The 19348-nt window shown below is 54.0% G+C and overlaps 2 protein-coding genes across 7 annotated transcripts; both read left to right on the top strand.

The window, feature by feature from the left end:
* The first annotated feature begins 37 nt into the window (after positions 1-37).
* On the top strand, positions 38-14574 carry SCAMP2 (secretory carrier membrane protein 2). The gene is made up of 9 exons (XM_087743852.1): positions 38-197; positions 5354-5434; positions 6099-6188; positions 7174-7291; positions 8029-8157; positions 8675-8834; positions 9345-9446; positions 11204-11321; positions 13118-14574. The coding sequence occupies exons 1-9, from the start codon at positions 141-143 to the stop codon at positions 13262-13264; spliced, it is 1002 nt and encodes a 333-aa protein (XP_087599978.1). The 5' UTR covers positions 38-140; the 3' UTR covers positions 13265-14574.
* A 60-nt stretch (positions 14575-14634) lies between these two features.
* On the top strand, positions 14635-19146 carry ULK3 (unc-51 like kinase 3). 6 transcript variants are annotated; one of them, XM_087743848.1, is made up of 16 exons: positions 14635-14776; positions 15052-15192; positions 15394-15514; positions 15630-15734; positions 15828-15971; positions 16063-16145; positions 16244-16399; positions 16476-16581; positions 16713-16753; positions 16885-16987; positions 17106-17170; positions 17291-17369; positions 17459-17499; positions 17575-17622; positions 17672-17754; positions 18024-18306. In XM_087743848.1, the coding sequence occupies exons 1-16, from the start codon at positions 14675-14677 to the stop codon at positions 18154-18156; spliced, it is 1551 nt and encodes a 516-aa protein (XP_087599974.1). In that variant the 5' UTR covers positions 14635-14674; the 3' UTR covers positions 18157-18306. The 6 variants fall into 6 exon arrangements, with proteins under 6 accessions (XP_087599974.1, XP_087599977.1, XP_087599970.1 ...); XM_087743851.1 differs by having other exon boundaries at positions 17700-17754; positions 18024-18183; XM_087743844.1 differs by having other exon boundaries at positions 17575-17754; positions 18024-19146.
* The last annotated feature ends 202 nt before the right edge of the window (positions 19147-19348 follow it).

The following is a 19348-nucleotide window of genomic DNA, read 5'->3' as shown; positions in this document are numbered from 1 at the left end:
CCGCCCCGTTCCCGGTGGGGCCAAGGCGGCTGCGCGGTGGGCGGGTCAGTCACGTGGCTGGCGGTGCAGGCGCCGCGGCTGCCCCGGAAGTGCCTGGTGCGGCGGCGGGAGCGCGGAGCGGAGCAGCGGGAACCGCGCCCATGTCGGGCTTCGACACCAACCCGTTCGCCGACCCGGTGGACATCAACCCCTTCCAGGTGGGCGCCGGGCCCGGGCGGCCCCTTCCTCCCCCTGCCCGGCCCTCCCTTCCCCTGCCCGCCGCCGCCGCCGGCGGGACGTGGCACTGACTGAAGCGTCGCTGGCCAATGGCGTCGCCGCTTCTGCCCGCCGCGGCCAGTCAGGGAGAGGGGGCGGGATTGGGGGGGGCCGTGCCGGGACCCCCTGCAGGGCCGTGCTGCGGGGCCGGGACCCCGAGCCCCCCGGCGCCGTCCTGCCCCCGCCTCGCTTCCCCCCCGCCCGCGGCTGGGGGTCCCCGCTCCCCTCCCCAGCCCCCGGTGTGATCCCGGCGGGGCCCGGCCCGCGGGCGCCGGGAGCCCCTGCCCGCCGCCCTCGCTGGCTGGAAGCCCGCGCCTCTCCCCTCCGGCCTGCGAGGAGGGGTCTCACGGCCTCCTCCGCTCCCACCCCCCGCCGCCCCCCGCTCCGGGCTCTGCGGAGGGTCCGGCCCTGCCTCGGAGGACGCCGAAAGGGTTGCGGATGCCCAGGTTGTGGAGCTATTAAACATAATCCCCCCGGAGACCTCTCTTGGCGGCGCTGCGCGGCGGTCTGACCCGCTCTTGGCTCTCTTCGGGCCTGTTCTTCACGGGCTGTACCGTCGGCTCTTACAACTGAGCCTGTAAGGCAAAGCGTGGTTTTTCAGGGGCCACGGCCTTTGAGGTTCTTGGAGGCTTTGTCTGCTTTCACTGGGTTTCTCCCCTGTGGGATTAACCTCCGTGCTCTGAAACGTGGGGTCATTTACGCAGGGGGTTGGCCGGGAGCGGCTGCTGGGACCCGACCGGTGTGGCCGTGGCGTGAAAACGCGTGTCCGGGCTTTGACTCTCATCAGCGAGCGGCTGCAGATGCTGCCTTACCTTTGTTGTTTGGCTGGGACGTAATCTGCAGGAAGGGGTGATTTCCTGGCCTCTGATTTCGTGGCCAAGCCAAAACGAAACTGTTTGCTGATCGGGCTCATTGTTTTGAGGAATCAAAGTGAAATCGGAAGAGAAAAATCCTTTCTCTCCCTCACCTTCATTTTAAGGTCCTCCCGTGTGCCTCGGGAAGGGTTCGGATGACCGTGTTCCTGTAACATTCCTTTCGTGGGGGGGAATGTAGGGTGGCTGACACGTACAGTCGCTGTTCCTGTAGGGATTTATTGCTTCGACACTGAGGAAGTAAATATTCTCTTGCTTTATGCACATTAGAGCTGCCGTGGTATCTGACCGAACAGGGCTGTGCTTGCACTTTACTCACTGTTTAAACATAAAAGATTGGATGGAATTTACAACAGGTAACTCTGATGTCAGGCTTATTTTTTAATGAGGACCAACGTTCGTCACACCATGGATGCCCCTGCGGTTGTCTGACGGCTCTTTGCAGCTACAGCTGGTCTTTGTGGCAGGTTTTATATCCTCTTTTCTGGAGTATGAGGTTTGTGTTCATCTTTGTCCCTTTTTTTAAAGAAAAATTTCCCCAGTCGTCAGCAGCTGGACACAAGGAATCTCCAACTGCTGCTGCCCGGAGCCTCAAATGTCTCTCCGATTTGAAAATGGCATCTCACGATGTAGGACAGCGCTGCCCCAGTCTAGTAAATCTGATGAAACGAGCCCATTCCCTGCCGGGGTTTGGATCCACGCACTGCCTCCATGCTGTGCAGGGCTGGGGGGACGGTTTGCCTGCCCAGCAGGCGCTGACATCCCCTTCCACGGGCTCTGGAGATCTTGCTGAAAGACTAGAAGCGTCTTCGCCCTCCCAGCCTTGTCATGCTGATGAATATCTCTTGGGCAGAGCACCAGGATTGTCTTTCCTTGTTGTGGATCCCAGTACAGTGCTTCATACTCTGCGAATCCTGACATAACTGGGGATCCTTGCCTTTTAAGGAGACTTTGTTCATGATGTTCAATAAGTTTGATATAAAATAAGCTGGTTTGGTCCTGTTAAAAATGTCTCTGGCTCTTCTTTCTGTTACTTATTGTAACTGGTTAACGAGAGATGATTAACTGCCTTGGTTTATTCAGTAACCTGCTATAAGTGGCAGCTACCTCCAAAACTTTGATGCAGGCTTCTGACAGGGCTGGAAACTTCCATCTTCTTTAGACAGATCAATAATGAAATCCTTGAGGTTTCTCTCAATGCATCTTCCAGGCAGTGGCGGTGCTCGCAGGTCCCATGCTGGTGGCTGACTGCTGGACTGGCGATATTTGGGGCAGTTACTGTGATATTTAGACAACCATGTTAAGTTCCAGGTGATTGTTGTTTGAGTTCTCTTGCCTTGATCTCATCTAGAGAGGCAACTCATTTTGTTTTGTTTCTGTAGCCTGTGGGAGCAGAAAGAAATGGAAGAATATCCTTTCTTGTACAAACCTGTGCTACAGCAACTTTGGACTTGCATTAAACACTGCATTTGAAAACAGTTTTAATCTTTGTGTCAGTGCGATTTGGTCCAAACACGAAATTATTCTGCACTGGGGAATTTGAAGTCATGAAAAATCACATCACGTATCCGTACCACTTGTGGAAGCGATGGTAGGAAGGGCGACAAACGGGGATCTGCTCGCTGGCGTTCTGCAGATCAATCTAATCATTGACTTGTGAGCCTGAAGTTTGTGGCTGGAGGTAGTTATTAAATGAAACGGAATAGCTGGAGAAGTAAGAGAGCCTTCAGGTGCTCTGAAGCAGGAAAGAAGTTGAGAAGAATTGCTCGAGTTTAACAGAGGATCCTAAAACAACTCAACCCTCCGAAAGCCAAGGCATGTGGGGCCTTTGGAGCGGAGAGGAGAGCACCGTTACTTCCTCGGAGGAGGGACAGCCGGGTAACATGGCTTCAAGTGGTTCAGTGGCTAAATTAAGTCCCTGTTTCACAGCATAAAGAGCCAGGCTTGTGCTTATTTCAGGAGGGTCAACTGGTTTTTAGTCTGTAGCTTGCAGAAAATAACTGTAGAATGTGAAGTTTGTGGGCAACTTCTCATTCATCTCCTCTGCGTTTCTCGTGCTTACTCATCCTTCACGCTGTGCGGTCCAGGCTTGCGGAAGCTGGTGCCTTTATATCAGCCCCTGTTTCACAGCTGCTGTTTTCCTTCCTGCCCTATCCAGGGCACAGAGGCACATGTCCAAACACACTTCAGCTTTGTTGCAGATTCCATGCTCTTTGTATATCTGTTTTAGACACGCTTGCACAATAGCAAGCACGTTAAGCTGAGCTGCCGTGCCTTGGCCATGCTGCCTAGTTAAGTAACTATTTTCTTTTAAGCTATGCAATAAGATGAGAGTCATCTCCCTTTGAAATCAAACTGTTCTGCAGCTGAAAGCAGTGAAACAGTGATGTTCTCTCCCTGCCCTGCTTAGGCCACTGGCAGCCTGCCCTTTCGATAGCAGTGCTGCGCTGGTGAGCCTCGGCTTAATTTGGGAGCTTTCTTTTTGAATGGAGGTGAGTGATGGGAAGAGAAAAACGTGTGTTTTGCCTCACTATTCTAGTGTTTCTCCTTATTTCTGAGCACTTTCCTCCCAGCCTGACCGTTCAAGCTCTTAAAGTGGTTATGCAGTCTTTGCTTTCTTCTGCCCATACCTTTAAGGGAGTTGCTCTTCCTTGTGCAGTCATCTTCTGCTGGACTTCAGTCAGGCTGGGACCTCGCCTGATCTGGATTAAAGGGTATCGTGCTAGCACGCAGTAGCTATCATGTGTTAACTGACTTGTAAGCTTGTGTCGACAGCCCGTGCGTCTGCAAAACTGTTTAAGCTAAAGCCTCCAGAGGAGTAAGGAGTGAAATAAACTGTGCCTCGAGTCCTTGCAGTCCTTATTTCCAGTGTGGCAGTTTGGCTGGTGCTCCCCGTTTTTTACAGCTCTGCCTGGCTAGGGAGTTGTACTTCATCAAGCAGCATCCGAAACCTCCTCATCTGAGATCCCTCAGCCCGGGGTGATTCATAAACTAGTGCAACCTGTTGCGTAGGGAGTGCCTGCTATCAAGATGATGTGTGAAGTTACTCATTAACTGTTCTGTACGCATCTTGCTCAGCAGAAGGCTGTGCTAAAACCCTGGGGAATGGCTTCAGCGGGTTGCAGACAAACCAAATGACTTTTCTGCAGCACACGGACTCGGTCAGCCTCTGCACACCTCAATTGCTCACTCTTGCCTTGTCACAGCCTCAATTGCTTCTCACCCCATTAACCACGAAATTATAATGACTGATCTTGAGACACGAGTTACTGAGGGAGAGAGGGATAAAAAGCCACTTTTTTTTTTTTTTTACCCACACCCAGCTATCAGGTTGCCAGGCTGTTTTTGCAGTAGGATATCTGAGTTCAAAAAGTACCTTGTTTCTCTAATAACTGGGGCGAGAAACACTCCAGAGGTCCAAGTCTGGCTATTAAAGAGGGATCTTTCATGGCAAGTAGTGAGTATAAAAGAAGAAATAGCTAAGTGCATTGCAAGTGAGGGAAGACAGGTGTGTTTGGCAGAGGTGTTGAGAGCCTTTTTTTAAACAATTGGACTCTTTGATGGAGACAAGTAGGAGATGCTGTGAGTACAGGTGAATGCAGCTATACGCTGGCAGAATTAAAACCTCCAGAACTAATTGGTATCACACCTCCACCTCAACTTTCCTGTGTGTTTTGCCTTTTCAGAGCAATCATTGGCACTTTTGCTTGCTGGTCCAAATGTCCTGGGCGGCAGCTGACACCCTTCAGCCAGGACCAGTTGTACCTGGAAACTCATTTTGTGAGGCTCTGCTGTGCTTTGTGGATCCTCACTTTCTGGTGCGGGTGAGGTCTGGGAGGTCCCAGGTGTCCAGCAACTCTCTGACCGTGGGTGAATGAATCCCTGTCTGGCTTCAGGTCTCTGGAAATTAGGAATAACTCACTGTAGGTAAGAAGTAGTAATCTGCAGAAAGGGTTCCTGTGCCAAAAACTTGTGGTAGTTCTTCAAATATACCTCTTGGCTGAACAGGAGATTACTTTTGCCCACAGGTCTTGCCTTGCTGATAGTCATCACCTTGGTTATTTAAATTCATTGCCAGCTGAGGCTGTCTCCCAGTGGTGGCGGTGCGTTTTACCCCATCCTGTTCCCAGTTAACAAGTGGATGGAAGGCAGGCAGTGTGGATAACAGAGAAGCTAATGATAACCTGTGTCCGATGCTGATTTTTCTTTGTTCTCTCTCCTTTCAGGATCCCTCGGTGACACAGCTCACAAACACTAGCCAAAGTGGCTTGGATGAATTCAACCCCTTTTCTGAGAGCTCCCAGCTGGTACGTGCCATGTGTTTCTGTGCTAGGTATCTTGGTGGTGGTTTTAGCAGTGTAGAAGGTCCTTTGGCAGGTGCAACTTGAGAGAGTGAGGCATTTGCAACTGATTTCTCCACAGACAGTAGTTCGTTGTGTGCTTGGCAAGCTGCAAGCAACTGCTCCTGCACTGGAGCACTAATAAAGTCCCAGCTGGAGCTCTCCACTCGCATGGAACAGCTCCTCTCAAACTCGCTGCTGGCTCACAGTAAAGCTATATGAAGTGTGAAGGGGAAGATGTTTTGTGGCAGGAGGCATCAATATTTATTTGGTCTCTGGGTTGGGAGCTGAACTGCTGTGGTGATATCATTGATGGATTGCTGCAAGAAATTCATTCTTATTTCCTGGCTGCTGCCATGTGTGAGATGGGAAAAGGAGAACAGGAAACTAGGGTAAAGCCATATTTGCAGTTTAAACAACTGATCAAAATCCCTTTTTGTTTCTTCTTTGCCTAATAGTTGTAATCCTCAGGTGCTGCTCCCCCAGTGCATTAAGGAACTACCAAACTCTTGAAAACAGAGTTTCTTCCTGCTAGTGCTTTCTGTTTTAGTAGTGTTAAAACCTGGACTATCCTTTGCTAAAAGAAGCCACATGTAATGTTTTTGCCATGTTGCTTGTGACTTATATGCAGACAAATGCAGCACGGACGACGCCAGCCACGCAGCCCTCTGGCCGCTCACAGCCTGCTGTTCTGCAGACGTCTGTGGAGCCCACTCCCCAGGTATGGCAACCCCTTGCTGCCGCCTTCCCAAGAGCTGGGCTGGGCAGTGTGAAGGAGCTCCCGTGGGCCTCTGGAGGCACGTGGGAATAGGAGGGGAAGGGGATTCTCTGGGGTTGGGTGTGATCTTTTAAAGTTGCATTTGTACCTACTTTGTGAAGCAGATCTCTGTTGGGAATACATACATGCAATTCTTTTTATGCCTTTTCCCTGTCCCTCTGGTGGCAGAGCTCACTTTGCCTTGTATCCTGTTTGCTCTGGCTTCCCTCTGCAAACACTGAAATGTATCCTGTTAATGCTTTTAGCTTAGTTCTGGTGACTGGTCAGACACGCTCGGTTCCACGAGTGTAAATGCACTCTAGCTATACATTGCAGCCGCTGCTTAGACCGGCTAGCAAGTACGCGACTGCCAGGACCACCTCATCCAAAGAACAGAGAAGCCAAGGCTGCTAGGAGAAAGGATCAGTTCTCAGAATAGCAAACAGGTAGAAGAGATGCTTAAGAGATGTGGTCGAAGGCTGTCTTGCCTTTCCTTTGAACCTCCTCTCCTAGTTGGGAAGGGAAGTGTCCTGGTAAACTCGGGAGTTCTGTTCACTGCTCTGTTGCAAGGCACTTAGAGAAATGAGGCAAACTAGGAGGTAGAGGAAGCTGCAGAAAAGCACAGCTTTGCTGAAAGGGAAGGGCATAGAGGATGGGCAACAGACTGGATAGCCTCTTGAGGGCTCTTCCAGCTCTATATTCCCATGGGATAAGAGAGGAACATCTGAGTGGAGTTCTGCATTGATCTTGATTTTGTCCTCCAGCAGGTAAGGCAGAAAGCCTCAAGATGTTTCAGATCAGCCATGGGTTTTCAGCTTTCAAATTGTCCTCAACCTTTGCTATTGAATTGCCTTGGCTTCTGTTCCAGTTCAGCATCTGGTGTGTTTGCTGGTGGTATTGCCACTGCCTTGGTTAGGGAAGTACTTACCTTTTTCTCCCCCTACTTTAGGCTGTGGCTGCAGCAGCGCAGTCTGGGCTTCTTCAGCAGCAGGCAGAATTAGAGAGGAAGGCAGCCGAGTTGGAGAAGAAGGAAAGGGAATTGCAGAGTAACTCAGCCAGCATTAATCGTGAGTAATGCTTCCTGCCCTGCCTGCAATGAGTATGATGCCCAGGGAAGCCTGGATCGCTCAGTTTGTCAGGGTTTGATGAAGGCTCAGTCTGTCCAAGCGTATGCAGCTTTTTACAAGCCGCATGTCTTTCCTCTAGTCCTTCAGAGCTGTGGCAACCCTCTTGGGACTGTACCTGTCATCCCATAACTTACAAGGTGGGAAACGAGCTCAGAGATGAGATGCTGGAGACCAGCCTTTGCCCTCGAGCGTGCTCTCAGCATCCACACTTGGCCACGTTAAGTTCTTCAAACAGCAGTTTCGTATCCCTGCCTGAGCTGTTGTGTGATGCTTCCACGTTAAGGCTTTTCACTGAGAGCAGTAAAGCATTTTTCCCAGTCTCGAGGCTCTCAACCACAGCAAAACAATATTTTCCCCTGACCTTAGTTTTAAATGGCTGAATCTGGACTTGTAGTGCTGAGTGGCAATGGTTGTCCTGGCCCTTTGGCCATTGCAGGGGAATTCTGCCTCCCACAGAGGAAAGCCCTCGATCTGGGCTGGTCTGCCTCACTGCTGCCAGCAGAGTTAACGCATCCCTGCTGTGCTGCCTGCTCAAACCTAGTTACCAAGACCTGGCCCCTTCCGAGGTTTTTAATGTCCATATATATATGAATGGCTATGTGGAAATTATGGTCTGTGAATTAGTCTTTCTGTGAGAGAGGAGCAAGTAAAGAACTGCTCCTTTCTCCTTTCCACAGCGAGGCAGAACAACTGGCCACCTCTTCCCAAGAAGTGTCCGATCAAGCCGTGTTTTTATCAGGATTTTTCTGCCGACATCCCAGCTGACTACCAGCGGATATGCAAGAAGCTGTATTACTTGTGGATGCGTAAGTAATAGCTTGAACTGCAATAAAAACTCTTTCCAGGAATCAAATGCTGAGTTTTGACCTACAGGAAATTCTGTAGGTGTTGTCTGCAAGGGTAAAATAATGTCTCCCTTCCTTTTTTATGCAGGCAGATGTAAAGGATTCCAGGTTTATGCTTTGGGAATAGCTCGTTCATGACAGAATTTTGATGGTTGTTTAATGGAGACTTTAACATCTCTCCTGGGACTCTGAAAGGCAGCAGACAGCACAGTTCAGAGGTTGGGTGCAAAACAGCCTCAACTGTATTTGTCAGCTTTGGTGCTCTGAAAAGATTTAAGATTTGGTTGTAAGCAGCAGGATCAGATGAGGTTCTTGGGTTAAGCTCCATTTTCCTTTCAAAGGAGGCAAGGAAATTAGATGGCCCAAAGTCTCCTTTAATTTCTGCAGAGCTCCATGTGTTCAGTGAGAGATTAGGGATGCTGCTGAGTTTTCCAAGAACTTACTGATGGTTTTTTTTTCTCTCTCCCATCCTGAATAGTGCATTCGATTACCTTGCTCCTAAACCTGCTTGCTTGCCTAGCGTGGTTCACAGTCCAGGCGGACAGAGGAGTAGACTTTGGTCTCTCGATCCTGTGGTTTATTTTATTCACCCCTTGTGCCTTTCTCTGTTGGTACCGACCAATTTACAAGGCTTTCAGGCAAGTACCATTTTCTTCTGTAACGGGGATATATCTTTTAGTGGGAGGAGCTTTGGTTTTATCTGTTCTGATCGTATATTGCCTGCAGGATTTTTCCAGCTCTTTGCATCATTAAATAGATCAAACCCACTTGTTCATAAACATATTAGAAGTATCTGATGGAAGCTAATTATGGTGGTCCTTTTTCATCTTGAAATCCAAGCCTAACCAATCATAGGGTCCTACTTTTTTATTAATTTCTGAGAAACTGTTTGGTACGTTAATGTGTTGAGCACACTGCACGCGTTAAGGAAGCTGCCTTCACCCCATCTTGCAGTGGGCGGAGCGGTGATTTTGTGATATGAAGTGGACATGTTGTAAGTTGTGTTGCTGCATAAGTTCCTCCTGAAATCACCTCCTCTTAGCAGCTTTCCACTGGAGAAAGGAGTTCACTGAGATTGTTTCCCTCCTTGTAGAGAAGTGTGGGGATCACGTCCCTAGGTTTCACTCCTGCTGCCATCTCTCCTGCAGGTCTGACAGCTCCTTCAGCTTCTTCGTCTTCTTTTTCATCTTCTTCTGCCAAATAGCAATCTACATCATCCAGGCTGTCGGCATTCCTGGCTGGGGAGACAGGTAAGCGTGGCTTCGTGGGCTGCTGTGTCACAGCCCTGCACAGATGCTTTTTCTCACCAGGGCTGTGACTGTCAGGAGCTTTGGGGTCCGTTTCTGACAGCTGTCTGTTCTTTCTCCTGTGGTTTTCCTCTCTTGCCTGATACCCAGCTTTGGCAGGTGCCAGCTGGGCTGCCTCTTTTCCCTGCTCCGCCTGTCCTAGCCCCAGCAAAGGCGTGTACCTTTGCTGCTATGGGCCAGCGCTGGAAGGAGTATGTGAACTCTTCCACACCTCCTCTGCTGCCTTCCCCCTCACTTAATACATATAATACTTACCCCTTCTTGATGCTGAGCCTCTAGTGTTGACCACATCTGCCTTGTGTTAAAATGGAGCCTTCCCTGATGGAGGATGTAGCGGGGGGGGTGAGGGATATCTGACCTGGAGTCTGGGTGCGGCTTAACTCGATACTGCTGCTAGCAGCCTGATTCTGTCCGCAAACTCTTCCTGAATTTCTCTCGAGCGTGTTGTTGGTGGGCTGTGCTTCAAAAAAAATAATCAGAGAGGGTTTTATCCTCACCCTTTCTTGATGGCATTGCACAGAAGGGTGAGTCTGGGCTTCTGGAGTGGGTCCAACAGGCCTCTTGTCAGCAGTTGCCCCCTGCAGTGAAAGCACTGGTTTTCTTTTTGCCTTGCTGCGTTGGCTGCAGATCAGATTCCCGAGTTACTGTGAACAGTGAAAAGGTTAACAGCTAGTGGCTTTTCTCCAGAGGGGGAGCCTTCAGGTGATGAGCGCAGTGAAACTGCTGTTTATTTTTTGCCTGCTGCCTGCAGAAGGGCTCATGGGCAAAGCTGTCCTCGTGCTCCCTCCCCTGCTAGCTGGTGCTGCCTTAGTCATGGGGGACTGGGAGGGGGCAGTCCGTTTTTAGTCCGACTTTGGAGAGCATGCGTTGAGCTTTCAGCTCTGTTTCCTTGAGCCAGACAGTGCATTTATTTTTGGCTGTAGTGCATGGTGTGCCTTTCCGCTTCCTTGTAATAAGCAAGGAGTTGTGCAGCACATCAACTGGGACGGTTGGGCTCACTTGGGTTCCCTCTCTCCTGGTGGCACACGGCTTGCTTCGTTTAGCAGTTGGAAAGATTTCTTTCTCCAGCACCCAGGAGGGGGTGTTGAATGAGGCATCTTGGTATTTTCGGCCACAGCCAAGCCCTGATAACTTCCAGCATCCTCCCTACCCCTTCCCTTCAACAACTGCCAGTTTCCCCCTTTCTGTAGCTCTTTACTTCATCCCTTCCTTCCTTTTCCTCTCCCTCCCAACATACCTGGCCATGCAGAGCTGTCACGGTGACATGTAGGTCTAGGCTCCAGATCTGCCAGCTGATCTCTTACGATTTAGATGTACTGGCCTATCTTTTCACTACTTGGCTGAATTTTGAGAAGGTGTTCGTGGAAGTGACTTGATTTATGACAGTGCCAAGGGTACCCATTGCTGCCTAAGGGGGGTGGTCCAGGGGCCAGGGCTGTAAGGTGGGTGGGGTGAGCACGATTCTCTTGTGCAGAGGTGGATTGCTTCTAAAAATGGTAATGGAAATTCTGGCTTCCAAACAAGTGCCTGGATGAGCTCTGGGTGCCTGTTCCAACAGCCGTTATGTTTGGGTTTGCACTTCCCTGTAACCTTCCCCAGAAGGCTCTTGTGCAACCGTCGGTGCTGCTTCTCACTCTGCTCCATCTCATCCTGTGAATCGAATGCTCGCCAGGCTCACCCCGCTCTCCTCTCTCTTGCAGCGGCTGGATCGCAGCGCTGTCTGAGGTGCACGGGAACCTGGCCGTCACTATTATCATGATGGTGGTGGCAGGATTCTTCACGCTGTGTGCGGTTCTCTCACTCTTCCTCCTGAAGCAGGTGAGTGGCTCGGAAGCAAGGCGAGGTCTCGCCTGAATTGCAGATCTGCAAGTCAGGCTGCTCCCAGGGTGTCCTGGGGTTACCACCTCCTCTCATCTGTCTGGGGATTAGCTTGCTTTTGAAGATGTAAGACTGCGAGGTCACAAGCTTGTAGTGAAAGTATTTTTGCTTGTGCTTCCTGCATTGATGCCAAGTTGCTTGAACACTAAGGGTACTTGCAGGTGGGAAAGTAGCCTTTGGGGAGGGAACAAGAGGCACAGATGCTTCAGTAAGACATAGAATCATAGAATACCAGGTTGGAAGGGACCTCAAGGATCATCTGGTCCAACCTTTCTAGCACAATCTAGACGAGATGGCCCAGCACTGTGTCCAGCTGAGTCTTAAACATGTTCAGCGTAGTGGAGTCAACCACTTCCCTGGGGAGATTATTCCAATGGTTGACTCTTCTCATTGTGAAAAATTTCCCTCTTGTGTCCAATCGGAATCTCCCCAGGAGTAACTTGTACCCATTACCCCTTGTCCTCACCATGGGACTCCTTGTAAAAAGGGAGTCTCCATCTTCTTTGTAGCTCTCCTTTAAGTACTGGTACATGGTGATGGGATCACCTTTAAGCCTCCTTTTCTCAAGGCTGAACAAGCCCAGCTCCCTCAGCCTATCCTCATACGGCAGGCTTTCCAGACCCTTGGTCATCTTCGTGGCCCTTCTCTGGACCCCCTCCAGCCTGTCCACATCTTTTTTGTGTAACAGGGACCAGAACTGTACACAGTATTCCAGGTGTGGCCTGACAAGTACTGAGTAGAGAGGGATAATAACTTCTTTATCTCTGCTGGCGATGCCTTTTTTGATGCAACCCAGCATCCTATTGGCCTTCTTGGCCGCAGCAGCACACTGTTCACTCATGTTGAGCTTCCTGTCCACCAGGACCCCCAGGTCCCTTTCCACGGAGCTGCTCTCCAGCCACGTGGATCCCAGTCTGAGCTGCACTCCTGGATTATGCTTTCCCAGGTGCAAGAATTAACCATGCACGTGAAGCACCTCAAACGCACTTTAGGCTAAAGGAGGGTGTAGTAAGGCTGCTGTCCAGAGAGGATGGCCAGCGAGGTCCCAAATGTCACCCTCATCAAACACGAACATCAAATTTCTTGCACCTCCCTTTAGCTCGAGCCTGTCCAGAGTTGGCTGAGCAGAGAAGGCAGTTGTTCTGTTGGGGTATCCAGGGCTTTACAATCACTGCTATCACAATGTTGTGGGACTCTCAAAGCCTGGTGGGATTCAAATGAGTGCCTTCCTGCTGGCTCCCAAACACAAGCCCCGCTTCCTCCTTCTGACTGACCACATGAGGGTTGCATTTCTGCAACTAACAGCGGAAACGTAGCTTTGGGGAAGGCAAGGACAGACTGAACTGGTCCTGTTTCTATTGCTTCCTCCTCCTTTTCTCCTAAATTGTATCTTGAAGGAAATACCTGATTCTTGTAGTTGCAGGCACCTTCAGGTCCTGCCCTGCAAGTGTCTGTAAATGCAGGGGTTAAGTGTCCATACCATCACAGTGCAGGGAGAGGAGGTTTTGGTCTGATACCCACCATTTTGCTGAGAGCTCCATGTTTTATCACAAATGAGGGTCTCCTGAAATCTGCAGCATCATGTGCTGGGTGATGTGGAGCCAATGGCTCCAGCCCATCCTTTCTAGCTGCCAAGAGAGCTGGTTAGCAACAGGGCCAGGGAGAAGCAAGCAAGATGTGTGCAGCAACCCGTACCTGCAGGCTGATTTTTTTTTTTCTCCTTCTCTGTTTCTCAGGTGCATTCCCTGTATCGGCGCACAGGAGCCAGTTTCCAAAGGGCCCAGGAAGAGTTTTCCCAAGGCATCCTCACCAACAGGGGCTTCCAGAACGCAGCCGCTGGGGCAGCCTCCTCAGCCGCACAGAGTGCTTTCCGGGGAAACTAGCCCTTCCCAGGGCTGCCTCCCCCTCGCTTCCTCTGCCATCGTCACCCCAACCTTTTTTTTTTTTTAAAAGATGCACTTTTCGGGGGTACCATGTTAGCTCTGTGATGCCAACTCCGGATGAGAAGAGGTCTGTTTTTTTAGCTTCAGCTGGCCTACGTTTATGACGATTAGTTTTCCCTGTTTGTTTTAGGGTGTGGGGAGAAAGGGGAGACATTCTCTGAAGCAAATATATTTCTCTATCCAGGACATACTGAGCGTTTGTCTCTCCTCCTCCCCTCACCCTGTCCGTAGCAGGAAGGCAAGGGGGGAATCAGGTTTTTGATTTTACTTTCTCTCTTCTATTGGCCTTTGCTATGAAGAATTTGATTATCTGCTGTTTTGGGGGGGTTTTGTATCTTGCATGTAGTTTGTTGTTAATTTTAAGAGCAGAAACTGTACTTTTGGTTTATTACACTTACACGATGCTGCATTTTGACCTCTTAACTGCTTGGCTTCCTGAGAGTCAGGGTGACATGGCACGAAGGAAAACCTGGGAGCACGGGTGGTTAGAGAGGAGGGGAAACATCTTTGTCTTTCCCCTTGTCCTCCCCGTGGCAGATCCCCTCTCCGCTTCCACGAGGATCCTGCAGACGATGGCCCCCGGGGCTCCTGTGCCCTTTCGCCAGCACCCGTGGCCCCAGGCACGGAGAGGGGGAGAAGGGAGCAGCGGGGGCCGAGTCTTCACCGTGGCCTTAAACCAGGGGAGGGAGGGGAAGAGGGATTTTTGTTCGGGAGCAGCGGCACTGAAGACACCAGCTCCAACACCATGCGGTGCCTGCGCTGTCCTTCTCCACCTAACCTTGAGAGCCTGCCAGCCCAGAGAGCATCAATGAGTTTTTCTCCGGGGACACTCCTCCCTGCCTTCCTCCTCCCACGTATTATTCTTGTTCAGCTGGGAAATAACTGGTTCGATGTGCGTTTGGCTTCGAGAGCTGTGTCCTGAGATGGGACGTCGCTTTGGAGGGGGCTGAGGTGCAGGGGCTGGCCTGCCGGCTGGGGCGAGGCGCGCTGGGGACGGACTCCCCCGGCCCTCTGCGGGTGCGGGTGCAGGAGGGGGTTTTACTTGCGGACTTGACTTTGTGCGGCCCCTTTCTGTCCCCTCCTGCCCAGGAGGCAGAGCCTGGGGCCTCCCAGCCTCCTCGCCCAGAAATCGTCATTTTTACACCCCCTTCCTCATGTATTATTTTCTTCCTCCGCGTCTGATCTTTTCATGTAAAAAAAAAAAACAAAAAACCAAACCAACTAATAATAAAATGTATATGTGCTCAACACACAGCCCCTCCTGCCTGCGGGGGCGGGGCCGGGGGCGGGGCCGGGGCCGGGGCGCGCCGGGAAGGCGGAAGCGGGGCCGGGGCCGGGGCCGGGGCGGGCATGGCCGGGGCCGGCTGGGCCCCGCCGCGCCTGGACGAGTTCATCCTCACCGAACGCCTCGGCGCCGGCACCTACGCCACCGTCTACAAGGCCTACAGGAAGGTAGGGCCGGGCCCGCTGCGGGGACCCCCGCCAGACCCCCTAAATCTGCGCCCCTCCCTCCCGTGGGATCCCCCTTTTCACAGCCCCCCGCATGGGGCACCCTCCCTATAGCCCCTCTATGGGACCTGCTGCCCCCAGCCTGGGACCTGTCCCCTGTCACCCCCTTGCCAGGGGCTCCCCCCCGGGACCCCTCTGGCAGGCTGGGGAAGGCCCCCCAGGGCTGCTGTTTGGGTGAGGGGGTACGGGGGGGCTCCAGGCTCGGCTCCCCTGGGCAGAGGGACACGCGTGAAGTGGTGGCCATCAAGTGCGTGAGCAAGAGGAGCCTCAACCGGGCGTCGGTGGAGAACCTGCTGACGGAGATCGAGATCCTGAAGACCATCCGCCACCCGCACATCGTGGAGCTCAAGGACTTCCAGGTGCGGCTGGGGGCTTCCAGAGGGGGACGCTGAGCCAGCACCCGTCCAGCTCAGGTCCTGGGGTCCAGCCTGGCTCCCCAAGGCTGTATCTGTGGGGCTCAGTGCCAGCAACCGGGCAAACCGGTCCAGGTGGGCCCAGCGTGGGTGGGACACACGACGGGACTGGCCGGGGCGGCGTGACGGGGTCCTTTTGCCTCGCAGTGGGACAGCGACCACATCTACCTGATCATGGAGTTCTGCGCCGGGGGGGACCTCTCCCGCTTCATCCGGATGCGCAGGATCCTCCCCGAGAAGGTGGCACGCATCTTCCTGCAGCAGCTCGGTAAGGGCGCCCTGCCCAGCATCCGCACCGGCTCCGTCAGGCACCCTCCCCGGGGACTTTGGGGGGCAGGGCTGCGGTGGCATCCCCCCTGCCACGTGCCCGTCTGCCCACCCAGCCTGTGCCCTGAAGTTCCTCCATGACCACAACATCTCCCACCTGGACCTCAAGCCGCAGAACATACTCCTGAGCGCCCCGGAGAACCCCCAGCTGAAGCTGGCAGGTCAGGACAGGTCCCCAGGGAGGGGCTGGGGGTGGTAATTCCTTCTCCCCTCCCCCCCCCCACCACAAGCTCTCCTTGCCCCTTCTCCCGCAGATTTCGGGTTTGCGCAGCACATGTCGCCGTGGGACGAGAAGCACATTCTGCGGGGCTCCCCGCTCTACATGGCCCCCGAGATGGTGTGCCGCCAGCAGTATGACGCCCGGGTGGACCTGTGGTCGGTGGGCGTCATCCTTTACGGTAGGCTTTTGCTTTTATCCCCCCGGGGTTTGGCTCGGGGCCAGTTTCCCCCTCTCCATCTCCCCCCACCGCTCCCTTTCTCCCCCTGCAGAAGCGCTTTTTGGGAGGCCGCCCTTTGCCTCCCGCTCCTTCGCTGAGCTGGAGGAGAAGATCCGCAGTGACCGGGCTGTTGAGGTAACGCAGGATGGGACGGAGCGGGGTGGGATCTCGCAGCCTGTCCCCGTGCTGGGGCTGCAGTGGGGACGGTGGTCTCAGCCCCCGTCCCTCCCCAGCTGCCCAGCCGGCCCCCGCTCTCCCCGGAGTGCAGGGATCTCTTAGGACAGCTCTTAGAGAGAGACCCTTTGAAACGCATCTCCTTTGAGGGCTTCTTTGCCCACCCTTTCGTGGATATGGAGCACGTCCCTGGCCCTGAGAGCCTCTGCAAGGCGGTGAGCGGGGTGCTGGGGTGCTGCTCCCTGGGGATATGGGGGTCCGAGCCCTGAGCCCCCGCCTCCTCTCCCGCAGACTGACCTGGTGGTGGAGGCGGTGAAGAAGGATCAGGAGGGGGATGCCTCTGCTGCCCTCTCCCTCTACTGCAAAGCCCTGGAGTATTTTGTGCCGGCTCTGCACTGTAAGTCCACCCTTTTTGGGGGGCTGCATGGGTCCTGGGCATTGGGTGCTGGGTGCGTTGGGGGGGCAGCACCCTGGGGGAGGCCAGTTTGCAGCCCACCCACCCCAGTGCTCGATCGCTCTCCCTCCCAGATGAAAGCGATGCTCGCCGGAAAGAAGCCATCCGCGCCAAGGTGAGCCAAAAATCCCTGGGGAGGTGGGGGACAGCATCCCCCCACCTTCCCTGCCCAGCTTAGCTTAGCAAGATGCCCCCCATCCTCTGCCCCCCGTGGCAGGGGCCCCCTCACCCCTGCGCTGTGGGCAGGTGGGGCAGTACATCTCCCGAGCGGAGGAGCTGAAGGCGTTGGTCACCTCCAGCAGCAAGAACCTCCTGCAGCAAGAGAACCCGGCCAGAGAGCTCCTTAAAGGTAGCAGTTTTTGGGGCCCCCCCTGGAATCGGTGGAGCAGGAAGGGGGAACCTGATGGGGTTTTGGGCTGAAGGGTGCCTCCCACGGGTGCTCCCCAATGCAATGTCCCGTCTTGCAGAGATGGCCAAGGACAAGCCTCGGCTTTGCGCTGCACTGGAAATGGCTTCTGCAGCCATCGCTAAGGTGAGTCGTGGATTTGGGGGTCCCCTCTCCCCTCGAGTGGAAAGAGAAAGAGCAAACCCGGGTGGGGAGGGAGCCAGTGTATCCCCCTGGCTGCAGCCCGACCTCCAGGGTCTCTTGCAGGAGGAGGAAGGCAAAGACGATGGTGACACCCTGGAGCTCTACCAGCAGAGCCTGGGGGAGCTGCTGCTCCTCCTGGCCGGTGAGTTGTGGCCGTGGCGGGTGCTGCAGGGCAGGGATGGATCCTGTGCCTGTGGCCGATCCGACAGCGCATCCCTCTTCCCTCTGCAGCGGAGCCTGCGGGGAGGCGACGGGAGCTGCTCCACGCAGAGGTGAGTGCCTGCCGTGGGACAGCGGCGTGTCCCCGTTGGCATGGCTTTGAAGGGACTTTCCTCTGTCTCCACCAGATCCAGACCCTGATGGCCCGAGCTGAGTACCTGAAAGATCAGATGAAGGTATGGCTGCCTGGGAGGGCTCTGGAGCATGCTTCCGGGGGGTTTACAGGCTGGAAAACGTTCCTCTCCCCTGGCAGATGCGGGAGGCGCAGTCCATGGGCAAGGAGGCGCTGGCGGAGCCTGTCCGAAGCAGTGAGTCCCCATCTTGGTCCCCTCTCATCCCTTTGGAGGGGGCTTGGTGAAAAGGGCCTGGGGAAGCGTCCCCACTCGTGGCTGCGATCATGCGGTGGGGAATATCCCTACAGCTGCCGCAGCCATGGGGATATTCCTGCCCATGGGTAATCCCAACCCCACACACCGTCCTCTCCCCCCAGCATGGGGTCATCTGTGCCCGGGAGCCCACCCGGGCTGGGTGACGGTGTGTGCAGCCGAGTGAGTGCCCTCTGTCCCCCCCGGCACAGCCTGTACCTTGCAGTGACGCCTGGGAGCCGGCTGGTGGGATGCTGCTCACCGCCCTGGCACTGCCGTGCAAAGAGATGCCGTCGTCGGGGCGGAGGAAAGACGAGGCTTTTCATCCTAACCACATCAGGATAACCACCTCGGGGGCTCACCCTTGGGCCTCCACCCCTGGAGGGTCCCATGGGTGGGTCCGCAAGGCCATCTGCCCCTCTCCCCAGGTGCTGGCATCAACTCATTTCCCAACAGGCAGAGTCCCCTCCCAGCCCTGCCTTGACCGTCTGCTGCTGCAGCATCCCCAGACCATGGCGGGCAGGTTATTCCACTCTAATTCCCTCCACTGGCTGTGACAGACTGGGTATTTTTATCCTGGCACTGGGCTCTGGCAGAGTATCCCCCCTGCCAGTTGCATACGTCTCTTGCCTTTTCGGCTGGATGTTTCTTCCACCTCCCAAATTCTTCTGGGGGGGCCTTGAGCGTATGCACAGCCCAGACTGGCAAAACTTGCCGGTAGCCTCAAGCTGTTGGTGACGGCAGCAGGCAGGGGGTCGGGGCTGCTGCCTGCGCCTGCCCTCCGCTGTGCCTTTCTCACCCAGCAACTACCTCTCTGCACCCACTGCCCAGCCTCGAGCACCCAATTGCACTGTCCCAGCCCAGCTGTACCTCCCTCTCGCTGCTGGAGCATCGGGGTTGAGGCGTTTGCTTCCTAAACTTGCATTCGCTGGAGTCTGGCAGGTACTGTTCTGCGTTAGTCATTTGTGTCATGAGGTGTTACCGGTGCTCAGCGGGGACTAATTGATTGTGCATGCACTCCGCGAGTGTAGTTGTCGAATAAAACAGATGAGCAGAAATCAATCACCTTCAGGGACAGAGTCACATGGCTGCAAACAGCGATACCTCCCCAAAGGCAGAGCCTGGGCGTTCTGCCTGCTCTGCTCCTCAGGGCTCTGACAACCCCAATATCCAAATTATATTCCCAGGAGCCCCCCCAGCCCTGCAGAAGTCACTTATCCAGGGGGGTGAGGTCTGCCTGTCCTGCAAGCAAGGGACTTGTCTCAAAATCTACTGTATTTCAAGGGAATGTAATTTATTGTCTTTAATAAACACTTACTTTGTTTTCTCCAATTACTCCAGTCTCAGGTTTGTGCTTTAAGACCCAAGAGGGGTCTCCAGCCCAGCCCAGGATCAAGAGCCAGCCTGGGGTGCCTGGAGCCATCCGGAAGGGCTCTCAGGCCCTCATCCCTGTCCCCCTGCCCAGGACCGGAGCTGGGGGGTCCCCTCCTCTCCTCCAGCCAGCACTGGCTGGGAGTGCCCTACCTCCCCATGCTCC

The sequence above is a fragment of the Nipponia nippon genome, unplaced genomic scaffold (assembly GCF_047370975.1).
Source record: "Nipponia nippon isolate SJK-2023a ecotype South Korea unplaced genomic scaffold, ASM4737097v1 scaffold_9, whole genome shotgun sequence".
In the NCBI taxonomy this organism is placed as follows: Eukaryota; Metazoa; Chordata; class Aves; order Pelecaniformes; family Threskiornithidae; genus Nipponia; species Nipponia nippon.
The sequence above is the reverse complement of the archived record's forward strand: the minus strand, read 5'-3'. Positions and strand labels throughout refer to the sequence as shown.

What these genes read in the sequence shown, in the direction of transcription:
- ULK3 (XM_087743844.1), top strand. Translation starts at nt 14,675, where the DNA reads ATGGCCGGGGCCGGCTGGGCCCCGCCGCGCCTGGACGAGTTCATCCTC. An exon ending in GGTGGGCGTCATCCTTTACG is followed by an intron (nt 15,972 to 16,062) that starts GTAGGCTTTTGC and finishes CTCCCCCTGCAG; the next exon opens with AAGCGCTTTTTGGGAGGCCG. An exon ending in CTTCTGCAGCCATCGCTAAG is followed by an intron (nt 17,171 to 17,290) that starts GTGAGTCGTGGA and finishes GGTCTCTTGCAG; the next exon opens with GAGGAGGAAGGCAAAGACGA.
- SCAMP2 (XM_087743852.1), top strand. Translation starts at nt 141, where the DNA reads ATGTCGGGCTTCGACACCAACCCGTTCGCCGACCCGGTGGACATCAAC. An exon ending in TGGACATCAACCCCTTCCAG is followed by an intron (nt 198 to 5,353) that starts GTGGGCGCCGGG and finishes CTCTCCTTTCAG; the next exon opens with GATCCCTCGGTGACACAGCT. An exon ending in GCTGTATTACTTGTGGATGC is followed by an intron (nt 8,158 to 8,674) that starts GTAAGTAATAGC and finishes CATCCTGAATAG; the next exon opens with TGCATTCGATTACCTTGCTC.